General features: G+C 37.1%; 1 protein-coding gene across 5 annotated transcripts in view; it reads right to left on the bottom strand.

Annotated features, from left to right (window-relative positions):
* The window catches only part of LOC139122136 (solute carrier family 12 member 2-like), a 215,996-nt gene that overhangs the window by 126,511 nt on the left and 71,443 nt on the right, over positions 1-18,042 (bottom strand). For 4 of the 5 annotated variants that reach the window (XR_011549408.1, XR_011549409.1, XM_070687546.1 and 1 more), the window contains one exon: positions 17,280-17,387. The exons of the other annotated variant lie outside the window; for it this stretch is intronic. Coding sequence is in view for 2 of the 4 variants with exons in the window: in XM_070687546.1 (XP_070543647.1) it covers positions 17,280-17,387 (108 nt within the window). In the remaining 2 variants the exon portion in view is untranslated. The remainder of the gene's footprint in view (positions 1-17,279; positions 17,388-18,042) is intronic. 5 annotated transcript variants of the gene reach the window in all.

Here is an 18,042-nt window from a genome sequence, read left to right as displayed (position 1 = left end):
TAAAATCGGTTGAAACATGCCTGAGTAATGGCTCTGTACATGAAAAAATTGTAATAAAATGGCCGCCTAGCGGCCATATTGGATCGTATCACAAAACAAATTAACGTGCATATGTATGACATTGGTCAATGTCCTTGTACCAAGTTTGAATAAAATCTGTTGAAACATGCCTGAGTAATGGCTCTGTACATGAAAAAATCGTAATAAAATGGCCGCCTAGCAGCCATATTGGATCGTATCACAAAACAAATTGATGTGCATAGCTATGACATTGGTCAATGTCCTTGTACCAACTTTGAATAAAATCGGTTGAAACATGCCTGAGTAATGGCTCTGTACATGAAAAAATCGTAATAAAATGGCCGCCTAGCAGCCATGTTGGATCGTATCATAAAACAAATTGACGTGCAGATGTATGACATAGGTCAATGTCCTTGTACCAAGTTTGAAAAATACCGTCAATGACGCTGTACCTTCTCTAATGTGTGGCCAGGTCAGGTAATTGGTTGTTGGCATGGAGTTGTTGGTAAATAGTTGATGATGTAGGGGCATGAGGTGGGATATGGACCCAAAGAACCCAAAAGATGATTAAATACATCAATCAAAAAAATTCTAAGCTACAGTATAAACTGCCTAAAGATAGTTCAACGTGGAAAAAAGTTAAACAATTCAGAAATAAGAATTAACAGTCCAAAATAGTAATGACGCACTTCCTTACTGACCTGAGTGCATGTGAAATACACAACCTGGCATCTGTAAATTAAATGTATACCAAGTGATCATTTCAAGTCACTTTTAACTGTTTTTAATGGATTTTCCAAAGAGTCCTGTGGAAATGATGAAAAACGCTTATCTGGTCTTGTGTTTGTATAACCTCATGGCTGATAAAAATAGTATTGAAAAAAAATTGAAAGTGAAGAAATTACTGTTTTTAATAGGCATATTTTCCTTGAAATACATGACCGTGTAAAGAATATATGCTAAAAGTGTTTAAGAGTAAATTTCTTTTCAAAAAATAATTTAATTTGTGACCAAAGGATTTTTATTCTTTGAGTTTACAAATTCAAACATTGCAATTTGTTCAATCATCTTGTGCAGTGCAAAATTTATAAAATGACTGAAAAACCAAAAAAAATTGGCAGAATTACAGTCTTTGTGATGTTAAATTATGGGTTGAAATCACGATAACTTAATCTGTTTGAAGTACTAATATACTATAATTTAAAAAAGGAAAATTCATGCAGAAACGGTAAAATATATTGTCAGCAATGTAGTGTTAATTTTGCCTTTACATCAAAATATGCCTTTGCTGGATACCAAATATATAGGGTGAAATATCAGCCATGTTCAGCAAAATCCACACAACAGCATTGATCCTTTTCTAATTTGATTTGATTTGCTTATTTTATCCTTGTATGACAGTCAGTACAATATGGAACTTGAACACAACACAGTGAATAAGTATGCTGTAAATGAAATGGTGTGGCTGCATCCACATGCAGCAATAGGAGTGCCTTTGTCTCTCACCCTCATTTCCAACCTGTCCCATCCCTGAAAAAATAGTTTGGTCTTATATTTATAATGTTAATAATTTCTGTATTTGTTAAAATGTGCGCATCTCAAAAACTTTTGATCATAAACATTTTCATTGTTTTTATAGCTGACCAATCAGTTAACCTGTTTATTTTGAATATTTGCGCATTTTTCCTCAGTATTGACATTTTCTGAATACCTTCTTATTCAGTTTGTCATTTTCTAAAAGTTTAAATGCTCCATTGTGTGGTCAAGCTTTCCACAAGCATCAAATGTGGTACTTCATATAGGAGGGTCTGCCTCTAGAGGGCGGGCATCATGAACAGTGTTTGTTGGTTAATTCCTCCACGTAAACTTCTGATTGTACTGTAAACATTGAACATGGCCGACGTCCGATTTTCCTGTCTAAAACTTTCACTCATTTTCGTTCATATGACTCTGAAACTCCAGGAAACGATTGGAAAGAAAGGGTTATCTTGAAATATGGGTACTCGCCGATATTTTGCAAAATTAAATGAGAAAAAATGCAAGGAAAATACCGAAAGGCTTACACAATGACAGTTTTCAGACTCGGAGGCATATGATCTTCTCTGCAGATTATGCAACAGACCCAGATCACGTGAGGCCATGAGGGGATATCCACGCAACTCAGTACCAAACACTAGCGCTCACAGAGTGAGCAAACACAAAGTGAGTACCCCTAACGTCAGCTCAGTAGTCTGTAATAGATTGTAGTCAACTAAGAAACCTTGGAGAAAGGCTTAACACTGTGGCTATGCCGCTAAGTCCCTTTTGATTTTTGTCATAGCTCAAAATCGTTCTCCCACACCTCAACCTGAGCCATGAACACCCCTACCAGTTTATGATATGACCCATCACAATGGCATGACGTCAACGGATCTTGACAGACGGAAGTCTTGACAGACGGAAGTTCTTGACAGCAGCATATTGGTTTTCAACTCTAATACCTTCTCTGTCTATAAATAGACACGAGAAGGTAATAAAATCGGTTGAGATATGCCCTAGTTATGGCTCTGTATATGAAAAAATAGTGACAACATCACTGTTCCCTCCCATATAGTTATCAAAACACGCCAACAATTGTATGAAACATGGACATACATACATACAGACAGACTGACATACACAGACTGGCACAGAGTGATGGCATTGACCCCAAGTGTGCCTTAGCCCATGGAGAGTGATAAAGATATAACAAACAGCTGAATGTAATGATAAAATAGTTAAGTATAGGCCTATACAGGCACTGAGAGTGAATATGTTACAGCAATTTGTTTAGTTTCTTCTTCTTTTCTACTTCTGTGATAATCTTTAAGAAAATCAATCTGCAAGGCAGTTTATGTATTGACAAATATGTTATCTTTACAAGCACACAGTAAACTGTTCTTGATTTTTCATTTACAATATTTGACATAGACTGAAATACATAACATGCAACCAATGTTTACACTTTGCCCATACACCAGATACATGGAGGAATTTCAAAATACAATCATCAACTCAGAAACCCTACAGGAAAAAGTAAACATTGTTTTCTTCCAGAACAGCTGGTGCATCCACATCTGGAACAACTTACAAACTTAACCAATTACACAAGGATGATAACACAAGAGATAAAAGTTAAACTGTGGTGAACTTGACTATTCCTTTCAAATCCTTACCTAACTTGACATCTTAAACTAAAATACACTGCATGGTTATTTGCGCACAAAAATACATGGGGGTGGACCATTTGATAAGGGATGGTGTCTGGAAGATCGATGAAGTACATTATCTTTTTTATCCGATCCATTGTACATTCTTTTTTCCCAACTCTCCCACCTTTTCTTTTTGTCAAACCTTCTCTGGCTGAATTTTTTATTGGCATTTGTGTTTGGAATTTTTTCAAAATCTGCCAGGATTTTTTTACAGCATTTCAACACGAAATACAGTTTACCATATCAAATGCTTACTAAATCACCACATTATATACTCTTAGTTCCAGTAGGTATAAAATTACCAAAAAAAATCTTAAAAATACAAAATGAAAGATATCCCAGTACAACTGAAAGTTTCGCAAAGTTGCCCCAAAAATTCAAAATTCCGGATTTCAACTTAATTTCAATATATGTTATTAACAAAAACCCTAAGGACCGGTTTACTAAATATCAAAGCAATCAGACTGGCAAATTTTGAGAAACAAATTTTTTGACCAAAAATGAGAAAAATTGCCCCCCAAAATACAAAATTGCAGATTTCATCCTAATTTTAAATATATCTTATTAACATAAACCCTAGGAACCTGTACACTAGATATCAAAGCTACAGAAGTTTTAGGAGAAAAATTTTTTGACCAAAAAAGGCAACATGGGGCCCGGGGGCACCGACGTCCTTTGTGCCTCCTTACTGTTTATTATTTGCCATAAATGTGAAATTTGGCAAAAAGTCAAATTGTTTGCACATAAATGAAAGTTAATATGAAAGTGAATCAAGAATAAGAGATGGAACTCAATAGGATCAACAATATCTAAAACAGGAAACGGTGAACTTATATATGATACAGAAGGGGAGAAAATTTAGCCACAAACTATTGTAATATAATGGACAATGGCTAATCTAAACCAAATTACTTAAACTGGATTGTTGGCATTGATTACACATGTATTTTTTGTCCATCAAATAGAAAATAAATTTGGGCCATTGACTAAAAAACATTTGCTTGTTACACTCACCACACTTGTACTTAGTATTTGGAGTGTACACCTATCTACAATACAATGATAAAAAGTTTTGACTCTGAAGGTCAACAGTGCATCTTTAATGTATGAGACTAAATAAGCTTACCCCTCAAGTACGTATAGGCCAAAAACAATATTTAATTTTGAATTATGTAGTGCAGGGAAGGACATAGAATATGGTGAAAAGCAAACTAAATATAAAAATAGCGCCAATGGCACTTGATCACAACTGGCACATTGTGAAACTACTCTATCTCTGGGTACACCTGTACATGAAATACTGAATTGGTAGGTGCTGCGGGTTTGGAGTTTGTCAGTAAATGCACACAGAAAACAAAGTCCCGAAGTAGCGAATTCCAGCCATTTTAAAACCACACTGTTTGTCAGTGGGGTAAGCAATATTCGCAAAAATCACATTTCCAGGCTAATAGACTATGTTTTACGAAATCACACGTCCTTATTACAAAATAAAAAGATCTTTGTCTTTAAATCAATGCGCCAGTAAACAGGTCCAGCAGCTAGTTATGTCATCAAGTCTGTAATGTTAAGGGTCATAACAAATGAGAGAAATCTAAAACATTAAATATGTTGTTTTTTATCAATTTTATTACCAAAAGCGCATGAAAATCTCTGATACTTTGAATCAGCCATCCTGCATATTTGTAACGTTCATCAAAACCTCATTTCTGTTCCACAACTCATTAAATAGTCCACAATGCAGGATTTGTGTACATTCCAAAACTACATATATGAAAGACCCCTAAAATCAATTAGTTAAAGGGGGGTTAGAAATTTCCCAAAACTATCTAACCGCTGCTCCGTTTGGCTCCATTTTTAGGAATCGGAACCTTTGAATTAGTCTGAATATCTCTACCAAATATCAATGCAGTCTGTTCAGCGGATTTTGACTTTTTGTCGTTTACGGAAAATGGACACTGTCCACCACTGGTTGAAGCTAACCCTATATCACAACTTCCAGATGTGATAATGACCTATGGTCATTATGTTAAAAAATGCCGCCAATGGCGCTTGGACATAATGACCGCCTAGTATTATCGGCATTTATCAACAACCACACTCACTGTGAATTAGACAGACCACGAAGTCAATGAGCAACATATAGCTGAAAGACTATTTTTCACATTGTGATTTTAAGCTCATTTTATGAGAAAAGAGACATGTATATGTATATGGAGAAAAAGCAGAAGACATATTTGTAAATTGTTTGTTAAGTGACAATCATATATGCATCTCTTGAAATTTTGTGGTTATAAGGTATAACAGTAGTGTAAGAATAATGAGGTTAGAGTAAGTTAGTAAAGCTAAGTTGACAGTAATTAAGATTACAAAATTATACACTAAGCTGAGGAAATCTGAATGAAATAAATGTTGAAAAGTAGCAAAGTCATGGTCATCTTTTGTCTAATACCTTGTGTAAGTTCATGAACTTTACATAAATCTTGCTGTAGATTTGTTACTAATGGGCAATAACTGTGTTTCAGATCATTTCAGAGCAATCCATCCATGACAGGTTTAAATTGTAATATACTTCTGTTTAAAGGAGAGAAACTTCTCAAATAATTTTTTTCCCTGTAATTTGCTGTGAGAACACATGGACAGATGCTCAGGACTCTATGCTGGTGCTACCTTGATAACTAACCTACAACTTGTAATGTCATTGTCTAACCAGTTCACCCCAATTTCCTGTAGACAGGTCCACACTCTCCATTGATAACAATGGGTTTGGGCCATACCATTGTAGTGAAAGACTGTAACATGTGAGGTTGTGGATACTTAATCTCTGGAATGTCAAAGTCTGTATATTGACTCAAGGATGTTTACTTAACAAATGCCTGGGGTCATCTCAAAAGTGAGGATCTAAACTATGAAATATGTTTTTTTTAATGCTTTTGATGCCCAAAAGACCATAGAAATCTCTTATACTTCGAATCAGCCATCCTGCATATTTCTAACATTCATCAAAACCTCATTTCTGTTCAACAACTCATAAAACAGTCCACAATGCAGGATTGGTGTACATTCCAAAACTACATATATGAAAGACCCCTAAAATCAATTAGATAAAAAGGGGGGTTAGAAATTTCCCAAAACTATCTAACCGGCACTCCGTTTGGCTCCATTTTTCGGAATTGGAACCTTGGAACCATCTATGCATCGGTATCAAATATCAACGCAGTCTGTTCAGCAGTTTTTGACTTTTTGTCGTTTACGGAAATGGACGACATCAAACACCGGTTGAAACCACCTCTATATCACAACTTCCAGTTGTGATAAAAACTGAATATACAATTATATGGAAATGTTGTTTTACAGTCATGAGTATCTAGTGTGTGCCGAGAGACAAATATTAAAATTGGACAGTATCATCCTGACCAGAGTTTGTCTGAGTGGTTGTTTCCTTCTGATTTTTAGGTACAAAATATTATGTTATTCACCATAGTTATGCAACATAGCTTGCATTTTGTTCACAGTAGAACTGAGTTTTACATGCAAGATAACTTTCTCATAAACTGTAAATTCTGGCTTGTGGCAGCTCAAACATCGCAATACTACATTTTTTGATATGATATGGAGTGACTTGCACACATATGCAATATGCAGTGACAGTCGATATATTCATAGTAAGAGTCTACTACATTCAAGCATAGTGATGTTGACAACTACATGCATGCCAGTGCACGATTTCAAAGTAGCCAGGAGGAAATTCTAATGGTCTTTTAGTGGAAATATAGGTATTAAACGACAGTGAAACAAACAACATTAGTTATCGTGACCTTGCTAAAGTGCAATCTCGGATCATGTATGATCTGATGATCATGCCAAATTACCATTAGGGATTTTACATGAAATTGATAGACAGCTACAATAATAATAAATTATATATCAAAAGAAAGCTCTCTTCAAGACCAATTGATTGCATTTTGTTTGATGAAAATCGGTTCAGTACATGCAGAGATATGTCCTGTTGAATTTGAAAAAAACTTTCTCCTATTTAGAAATTATGCCATGGTAGACACCTGTAGTTATCATAACCACCAGGTGACCCCATTTTGAACATTGTTTGAGGAAACTAGAATTGCAATTTCTTGTGCTTTTTGCAATAACTCAAGCATTTCTTATTGAAAATTGATGAAATTTTTTGCGGATATTGCTGACGAAATGCTCAATGGTTTTTAATTTTTATAATGGAAAAGGTTATTTAGAATGCTGTTTACAAGGTAAACAAAAAAACAATACCGGTAAAAAATCAAATGATACCTGTGACATTGATCGCTGTATGCATTATGTATTGTGAACATCTACAGAAATATGATAATCATATTCCATCATATTTACTTTGCATATATGAAAAAAGTTATTTAGATTTATATTTACAAGGTAAACAAATAAACAACAATACATGTAAACAATCAAATGATACCTGTGACATTTCAGAACTTGATTTAAATTTAACAAAATATTTTTTTAGATTTTTTTTAATTTTTTTGTGTGATTACAACTTTTATTAAATGATTATGAAATATGTCTGATTAATGTCGATTTAAAGTTAAAACAATGAACTTTTCCAAAAAGTCAAAAAAACTTCGTTCTCAACCCTTTGTCAATGCCGTAAAACAGCAACACGCATTTATAGAATGAACAACTGCATTAAACTGGATGCAAAGTTAAGCTGCCCCGGAAATAACATAGACCCTCGAACATGTCGAAGTCAGCGGTCCGAAATACAAACCAGTATAAATACAACTTTTTCAAAGTCCGGGACACCATCAATGAGGAAAGAACAAATTAATAATCTATGGTCTTGTTCTTCAGAGAGAACCAAAATAGTCCCCTTCTCGTGAACTAAAGATAGAAACTAAAATTTCAGTACACTATAGTATCGGCAAAGTGTGGTGCTCGTGCGTATGCCTACACTGCAGTGCAGTGCTGGCTTGACAACTTCCCAGTGTCTATCGAAAAATATCACCCGGAAGTCAAACTACTTCGAACAAGATAACATTTGAAAGGGTAAAGTATGTTTCTCTAGATCCTTGCGTTAGATAAGAAATCAGACAAATCTAGCTGCAAAATCATGAACGTCGGAACTCAGCTTAGACCTCCTGACACAGAACATGCGGCGAAGCGCCGATTACTTGTATGACAGTGATTCCTGGGAGTGCCCGGATGTAAAGTTGGGGTGAAACCATACTCGCTAAAAAGGGCCTTAAGCATCATTTTTCGCATCGTCAGACTCGTAATTATTGCAGAATTACAATTAATATTTATCATAAAATTAATTTTAAAATTATTACGTTTTAATTTTAAAATTAATTTTGGGGCCGAACGTTTAAGGAAATCAAGATTTTCTTTCAAAAAAACACAACCAAAACACAAAGTTTGATCACAGATTGAGTTTTTCTCGGCCGATTTTAACGTTTGCCCCCTCAAAATGATGCCCATGATCTCTACTTTCGTACCAACCCCAAAAAATAGTGATGCGATCAGAATAAGTCATGCGGAGAGCCTATCAAAGAGGTATATGTTCGATCTCCTTCGCGGGACATTCGAGGTCACGGCACAACGCTCATAATGGACGCCAAAATTGCCGGTACGCGTGAGTTTGTAGTCGTGCTGCTTTGCCATTTATCGTAGTACAAAAGTGAAAATTTCCCAAAATGAAGTTAAAATAATAATCTTCAACACTACAGTTTCATTTTCTCTGATTATTTGGTCTATTTAAGAATTAACACGAAAGTTCGGACTAGACCTGCATCGAACGCGTACGTTCAACACAAATGTCACGTGACCTAAAATCCCTATTACCATGTCGGATTATGCCGTGATTCTGAAGTGCGCGTAAATTGGTCAACAAAAGCAGACATAGACTCTCGCCAGTCGCTTGTACTGCTTGGTCTCGCGTAGCTTTCGGTACCGTATTTATACAAGCTCGTGCCTTCGGCACTCGACCTTGCGCCTTCGGCGCTCGATCGCCTACGTTGGATTACTACCGCAAGTGACTCCGGATCCGGTCAAAAGAAGGCACGAGGACTGTCGACAGTCGAAAGCACACACTGTCTTCAACAATGATGTCAAAATCAATGCACAACTGTCGAATTACCCAAAATAAGCAACAGAAAACTTAAGTTATCGCTGTGTCGAAAGGACAGTACATCAACATAAAACGACGCTAGTTTGTTATGACATGGAGGTAGAAGGACAGAGCGAATTCCCTCGCTCTCACCCAGCTATTACTAACGGGCCGCCGGTGGGATTGCCTCGCTAAAGCAATGGATTCGCCGGTAACGAAGGAGCGTTTCGTGCCAAAAAAATACATGACAGCAACAAAAATACAATCACTGTGAACTTCATATTTACAAAATATCATCAAATAAACGCTAAAAGCTTCAAAACGTCAAAATTCGCACAAGACCGAGAAACAAGACAGCGTCGGTTTGATTTTTCAAAGTCCTGGCCAGGAGCTGGTCCTTGCAAAACAAAGCTAACTTGTTATATGCGCATGCGCATATTAAGGGGAGACCCATTTGATTTCAGGGGGGTATGCAGGAAGTGGTTATGGGAACTTTTTTTGTCAGAGAGACAGCATTTTTAAATTTCAACTGTCACACCTGCATCAATTTTTTTTATCAAATGGAGTAGCAGTGCAATTTTTCAAATTTAAGCCAGTGTTTCACATATCACAGGATGGTTTTATATATTCATTTTACATTCCAACGAATGAAAACAAAATGGAAAGTCTAGTATATATACAACTTTAAATTATAGAACACTTTTTTGGCAAATCAACAGTGATCAGTACTATACCTGCTTTTCTTTATAACAGTCAATTCCTTTTAAGTTCTCAGGGGAGATGTTATCTTTTGTGGTCAGAGAAACAGGCTCACACATTGTACTTCATTATATTTGTTGTTCCTCAATTTTTCTTTGACAACTTGTAATCTTTCTAACATATTTATGTTGAGAGAATAATATATTGGTTTTTACACTAGTTTATTGACTCCTGTCTTGTGTTTTAAATTTTCACAATGTACAGAAGTCAAATAGTCCCATCTAGATATTGCCTGTACCATTGAGATATTGCAACAGAAATCCTGAAACATGATTTCTTGGGTCAGAAAAGGGAAGGAAAACATCGAGTGCACTGAGATGTAAAGTAGTCAATGCTTATATCATAAGTGCTGGGAAAAAAAAAACATGAGAATTGCTTGTGGTAAAAACATTTGTGCTGCCTATGGCAGCATGCTAGCAAAGAACACATGAGAATGAAGTTTCCAAAATTTTGCTCATTTCAACTGCATAATGACAATTCTTCTTTTTATTTCTGTCTGTTATGAGAATTTTTTTTCTCAAGCCATTACAGCAGCTTATTTTTTTCTTTTATTTCACCTGGTGACAATTTTTTTTCCTCAAAATCCTCCATACCCCCCCCCCCAGAAATCAAGTGGTTCTCCTTAAGTGAGTCCCTGACCTATGCGGGCCAGTGGATTACTTCCTCAGTAGAACTGATATGCCTGCCGGTACCATCATTCTTCAGTCGATCAAACGCGCCTTTCGTACCAAATAATACACGACAGCCGCAAAAGTGCATCACTGTCAACTTCATAACTATAGAACATATTGAAAGACACAGTGAAACGTTCAAAAAGTAAAAACTGTGCCGAGACCGAGAAACAAGATGGCGTCCGATTCGATTCTTCAACTCAGATTTTGTCCTAGAGTTGTGCGCATGCGCAGACGGTAGCTTTAACGAAAGCGAGTCAAACTCAAGTAAATATAAAATAAAAATGGATAAAAATATTGTTTAAAAATAATACAAGGCATGTATCACCAAATTTTGAACATTTCTGACGGCATTTCAACTATACGAACACCCATGCCAAATATCACAATAATCAAATCAGTGCTTTTGAGGAAAAATTGAAAATAGTGGTTTTCACAAAAAAGCTAAAAAAGTGACTTTAAAATGATTCAATCAAAAAAAGAAAAAAGACCGTTTGAGATACATGCCAAAGTAACCACCAGACCAAATTTCAGAAAAAGTTACTGAAGCGTTTCTGAGATACCTGCGTCCACAGCATACGGCCCACTGTATGCAACAACAGAGGCCGCGTCATCACATTAGTACTTTGGGCCAAAGGCCCAAAGGACTAAAAATTGCCCCCAAAATAAAAAGAATTGCCAGTTTCAACATACCTTCAATACATTATATTGAGATTAATCTTAGATACCTGTATACCAAATACATGTATCAAAGCTATCAAATCAGTAGTTTTTTGATTAAAAATTTTTTTATCAAAAATTGGGAAAATTGCCCCAAAATTACAAATATGACAATATCAATACAATTTATACAAGCATGACTGAGGTCATTCTGAGGAACATGAATATTAAGTTTCATAGCAATCAGACGAGCGATTTCAGAGAACAAGATTTTTTGACTAAAAACGGAAAAAATACCCTAAAAATACAACCATGCAAATTTCATCCCAATTTTTGCACACATAATTTAGAATACCTAAAGAAATCTGCATACCAAGTTTCAACCAAATCTGACCGATGCTTACTGAGTTTTAGCCATTTGCAGGATTTTTCCTTTTTTTCCCCCTCATTTGCATATTTTTGGCACTGACATGTTCATTTGAACAAATTCACATCTCCACCCCTAGGTGCACCTGTACACCAAATACTAAGACAGTAGGTGCTACGGTTTAGTAGTTTTTGATGTGGACGGACTAACAGACATACATACATACTTACATACACACAGACGCCATTTTGCCACCTTATACGAATACCTCCCATTTGCATATATACATATGCATATATGGGAGCGTAAAAATTGAAACAAAATGGCCGTAAGGCAGCCATATTGGTTTGTATCACTAAACAAATTGGTTTGCATATCTATGTCATTGGTCAATGTCCTTGTACCAACTTTGAATAAAATCGGTTGAAACATGCCTGAGTAATGGCTCTGTACATGAAAAAATTGTAATAAAATGGCCACACGGCAGTCATATTGGATCATATCACAAAACAAATCGACATGCATCTGTGTAACATATGAAATAATCCTTGTACCAAATTTGAATGAAATCGCTCCAGGCATCTCTGAGATATCTGCGTGAACGGACAGACGGATGCACGCACGGACCCACGCACGGACATGACCAAACCTATAAATCCCCCAGGATGGTGTCCGTTCGGACTAAAACCATCTGCACAAAGTTTCATCAAATTTGGTACAGTTGTACCAGAAACAGCGCTTTAATCTCGAATTATGCAAATTAGACCTAATTATGCATGCCACAGTAATATAAATAGACCTGCATATGTATGCCATAGTGTAGTATCCTTGTACCAAGTTTAACAAGTCATCGTTGATGACACAGTCCCCGCTTGTCCATTTTGTTATAAGCTTTGGTGTCTAGGTAGCTGTGGTCTAGGTTGCTGTGGAATGACATTGATGCAACGGGTGCATCAGGCCTGTGACTTGCATATTAAAGTAATCTGAGGAACGTTCAATAAAATTGACCCATCTCTGCCGGTAATAACCATTGAAGGAACTTTTGATTACATCACACATAACGATGCCCTCACTGCCTCTAGTGTCATGATGGCACATATACTATACACATGGTTTGGTGGAATGGCTGTCTATTGACCATATGGATCATAGCACAAAATTAGTAGACATGCATATGTATGCCATAGTACGTTATCTTTGTACCAAGTCTCAACAACATTGGATAAGGAATATTTGCATATGATTAAGCCTCAAAGACATGAAGAAATCCAAAAATGACCATCTGGCAGCGATATTTGGGAAAAATGACAATCTGGCAACCATATTGGAACATGTCACGAAGTACATTGACATGTATGTATGCCATAGTGCATGATCTTTGTGGCAAGTTTGGACAAAATCGGTGTAATGACCTTTGAATTAAGCTTCAAAGACATGCAAATTCCAACAAAATGGCAGTTCTGCAGCCATATTGGCTCCTATCGCAAGGTTAATTGATACATGCATATGTATGCCATAGTGCTTTGCCTTTGTGCCATGTTTGAACAAAATCAGTTCAAGGATGTTTGAGTTTTGGTTCAAAGACATGAAAAAATCACAACAAAATGGCCGCCTCACGCCCATATTGGATCGTATCGCAATGTAATGCGACATGCATATGTAGGCCATAGTGTGATGCCTTTGTGCCATGTTTGAACAGAATCGGTTCAAGGATGTTTGAGTTAATGGTTCAAAGACACGAAAAATCGCAAACAAAATGGCCGTCTCACACCCATTTTGGATCGTATTGCAATATTTATAAGTAGGCCATAGTGTTATGCCTTTGTGCCAAGTTTGAACAGAATCGGTTCAAGGATGTTTGAGTTATGGTTCAAAGACACGAAAAATCGCAAACGAAATGGCCGCCTCACGCCCATATTGGATTGTATCGCAATATAATTCTACATGCATATGTAGGCCATAGTGTTATGCCTTTGTGCCAAGTTTGAACAAAATTGGTTCAGCAGTGTCTGAGAAACGCTGAGGACGCATGGACGGACGCACGGGACCCAATCTATAAGTCCCTGCGGACGAAGACTAAAAAGAATTGGCACAGGAATAACTCAGATATCTGCATTTATGAGCCCCTATGCATGGACACAGCATTAATATTAATATCATCCTGGAACGCCTGTGGATCATACCTGGGGACCCTGTGGATGGATATCCAATACAGGAAAGAAAACGGCTGTCACACAACCATTTATGATCGAATCATTACAAAAATCAGCGTGCATATATATGTGATAGGGATTAACATAGGTACTAACTTTCAATGTAATCGCGCCTGGCATCGCTGAGAAATTTACGTGAACGAACGCACAGTCGTAAAATATAGGAAACAAAATGGCCGCCACGCAGCCATTTTAGACCAGATCAAAAGAAAAATCAATGTGCATATGTATAACATATAGAGTAATCTATGTACCAAGTTTGAATGCAATCGCTCTTAGCATCACTGAGAAATTTGCGTGAACATATGCACTGACATCAAATACAGGAAACAAAATGGCTGCCAGATGGCCATATTGAATCGGATCGTAAAACAAATGGACGTACATATGTATGGCATACGTGATAATTCTTGTACCAAGTTTGAATGAAATCGCTCCAGGCGTCTCTGAGATATCTGCGTGAACGGATGTACGGACGCACGCAGAGACACACGCATGCATGCACGCACGGACATGACCAAACCTATGAGTCCCCCCAGACGGTGTCCGTGGGGACTAATAAAGACAAGTGGAAAAGCTGTTTTATTGATTTTCTTCACAATTAAAATGTATGGCAATACCACGTTTCAAAGCAATTGGACTAGCAGTTTCAAGGGAGATGTTCGGAGCAAAACCAGAAAAATTGCCCTCAAAACACAAATTCACCGATAATTTGAACAAACCTTACTGAGGCACCCCTAGCAACCTGCGTAGCAATGTCAAACCAATCAAACTAGTTGTTTCATAAAAGAAGCTCGGAATGAAAAGATAACCATTGTCACTACCGCTGCCTATGCCAATAGATGACAGAAGATAGCGGACAATCAATTATCTGATAAGCTCCACATAACAGAAACTGGAGCTAAAAATAACAGAAGTATTAACGACAAACAAAGTTGCCAATTTTTTCTTACTGGGGTTTTTAACTTACAGATTTTCTTGGCAAAATAATGACGTTGTATTAACAATTGAATTCTATCATAAAAGAAATCATGGTATATTAAACCCGATTAAAAACTAGCCGTATTTTCTACCCTGGGTTGGTAACTCTGCTGGTGGACAGAATTGTCCCCGAGGTTATCGTTCCCCCAGTTAAGGTGAAGTACTACGAATTACGTCAAAATTAAGTTGTGGTGTCATTTTCTTGAAACTTTGCACAAATATTGTTGGAAGTTGTGCAAGTGCAAAAATAAAATAAAAAATGGGGGTCACCATGCTCGTTTCCATGGAAACGGACGTTAAAATGGCGTCGTTAGAAATAAATAAAAATGATATAATTCACTTAAACTAAAGAAAGCAATTATATAACGCTTAGCAAATGAGTTAATTTTAATAAATACCAAGAATTAAGATCCATATCTATCGAATGTATAGTTTTTATGATGTTTGTAAAGAAATTTTTACATAAGTATCGATTACAAAATGACGATATCGAAATTATATCACTACATAATTTTCGAACTTTCTTCCTGTCGCTTTGAATGGTGTCATTTTGACCAAACTTGGCGAATAAAATCCTGACATAATACCATTTAGTTTACACTTTTAATAAAAGGGTGTCACCACGCTACTTTTTACAATATCTCCAGGTGAATGGGTAATATGCGCCATGTAAATGGGAGAGAAATGTTAATTTTTCGCTCATATTGAATAAAAACCAGCTTCTTAGGGGGTCAAAATATGACAAGGTTATAGGTCACATGTATTTCTAAGAGACTGGGTCAAAAAATTAGGTAAAAGCACAATTTCAACAATGACAGGTGATGTTAAAATACATGCGCTACAAAGTAACCCATTTGCGACAGGCTGGAGTTAAATCTGCGCAGAAACGTTCTAAAGCGTGTGCGCGTCCGAATTCGTCGCCCTTTACCTTAAAGCGATGAATTTGTTTCTTCGCTTCGATAAAGTTTGTATGTGCGATGTGTGATTGTGAGCATGCGTGCGTGAGTGCTTCACGAACTCTACAACATGTGGAGCGGTCTCAGTCAGAAAAATGTAACAACTTAGCCGGCTATTGAACCACTCTTTTTTGGGAGTGGAGATTTAGCCGAACGGTTCTCTCTGTGGCCTCTCCGCTAGGCGACTGATGCCGTATGTTGTGGGTTCGAACCCGATTAAAAACTAGCCGTACATATTATAGCCTAAACAAGAAACTGTATGCCTGAGGGTAAGTGACAATTTGCCTGATGCCATGGAGCCCGGCCTTAACGTTCAGTGACAATTATTACATGAGGCATGTAATATTAAGGGACCGTTCAGTTTTTACAGCCGGGGGGGGGGGGGGGGGGCAAAATCCAGGGGGGGTCATTGTAATTTTGGAATCGGTAAAGGGGGGGGGGGGGTCATCGCTTTTTGACTGGTAGGAAAGGGGGGTCACCACATTTTCAAAAACATAATACCTACAAAAAGTTCACTTTATGCCATGGCCATGATCAACCCTCTTTACTTGACTTTATGGAATGGCGCATTACCCTCTTAACGGGCGGACGCCTTTGTTGGCCCACTACAATTAGGTTTACTTCGTGCAATGCCCATGATCGACGTGTGGCCCATGACCCTCTTTACCAACAGGCCCGGACTTTGCCAACCCACTACAATAAGCAGCGGGCTGCCTTCGGTGGCCAACTCATATTACAGTAGTGTCTGGTTGAGTGCCTATCTCATCTTTGAAAGACCATTTACATGCTCGCGATCCTGAATGGTAGCACTGAGACAAAATGGGGAATTTGCATAACAGTGTGATGGAAATAAGTTGTCTATGGAAATGAAGTTAAAAATTGCCTTACAGTTGTCCTAATTAACAGACACTTGCATGAATGTGACTGAGAAGTTTGTGCACTGGCATCTCTGCTACACGGATAAAGTGCGCACTGTACCGGAGTTCAAATCCAAACCGTGCGGGTAAATTTGACATATGGGTTTTGGTTATTTTTCAGCCGTGGGGGAGGGGGGTCATCAAATTTTTTCGTCTGACAAAAGGGGGGGGGGATGTCATCTTTTTTTCACGAAAAATGCAGGGGGGTCTATATTTTTTTGAACATCGGCGACAAGATTTTGCAGGCCCCCCCCAGGCCGTAAAAACTGAACGGTCCCTAAAAGTTTTATAGCGTCATTCATGTGACCAAAAATTGAGAACAACAACTACTTATACTTGGCATCTTCACATGACTGTTTTTTCAATATTATAAATATAAGAAAACAATTTGTCACCTGGAACACTTTTGGAGCTCCAACCATACTAGCTAGAGCAGATGATAATGTAGCTGAAAAGACGCCAGCATATATGATTGGACCCCATGCAGACACCAACTGAACAACCTGCACAAATGAAAAATTCAAATTTATTATGAGTCACCCACCATACAATGTCAAATTGGTCATCTTTAAGTTTATGTCTGATTTTCACAAAGATTTCAGTGAGTTAAAGATTAAATCAAAATTGATTTGGTGCAAGCAAGGATAAAAAACACAGATGTTTTCACAGTTTATGTAACTTTGAAGTGGATTTCATTAAATTTGATATTGTGTGAAACTGGAAATTGCATAGTAGTTTTGAGCAAAATCAGTGAAATTCAATTTATGAAAAGTCTATTTATGCAATAGCAAAGTCCTTTGGAAGAGAAATAAACTCAATACATTATCAGTAGATAGAATATTAGCAGTGACAAGATGACTTGCCACAAAGAAGATCGACTATCAACAGTGCTGTGCCTTCCCTGTTTTCATCTTCAGGCAATGGATTGTGGTAAATACATGCACAACCAAGAGAAAAAAGTATGAAAGGCTTTTACAGCTTACTGCGCCCTCACAATAATATATGAAATCTCAAGGGTAGAACATTTTTAGGAAGCACTGAGCTTTGGTTAGAGTTGACACATTGCTTATCAAAGATATACTGTCCCAGAAATTCATCAATTTATGTTGTGTTGAGATGCCAGGTTATTGGCCGTCTTATATAGTTTAAATAGTTTGC

The sequence above is a fragment of the Ptychodera flava genome, chromosome 21 (assembly GCF_041260155.1).
Source record: "Ptychodera flava strain L36383 chromosome 21, AS_Pfla_20210202, whole genome shotgun sequence".
In the NCBI taxonomy this organism is placed as follows: Eukaryota; Metazoa; Hemichordata; class Enteropneusta; family Ptychoderidae; genus Ptychodera; species Ptychodera flava.
This window is presented reverse-complemented; position numbering and strand designations above follow the sequence as displayed.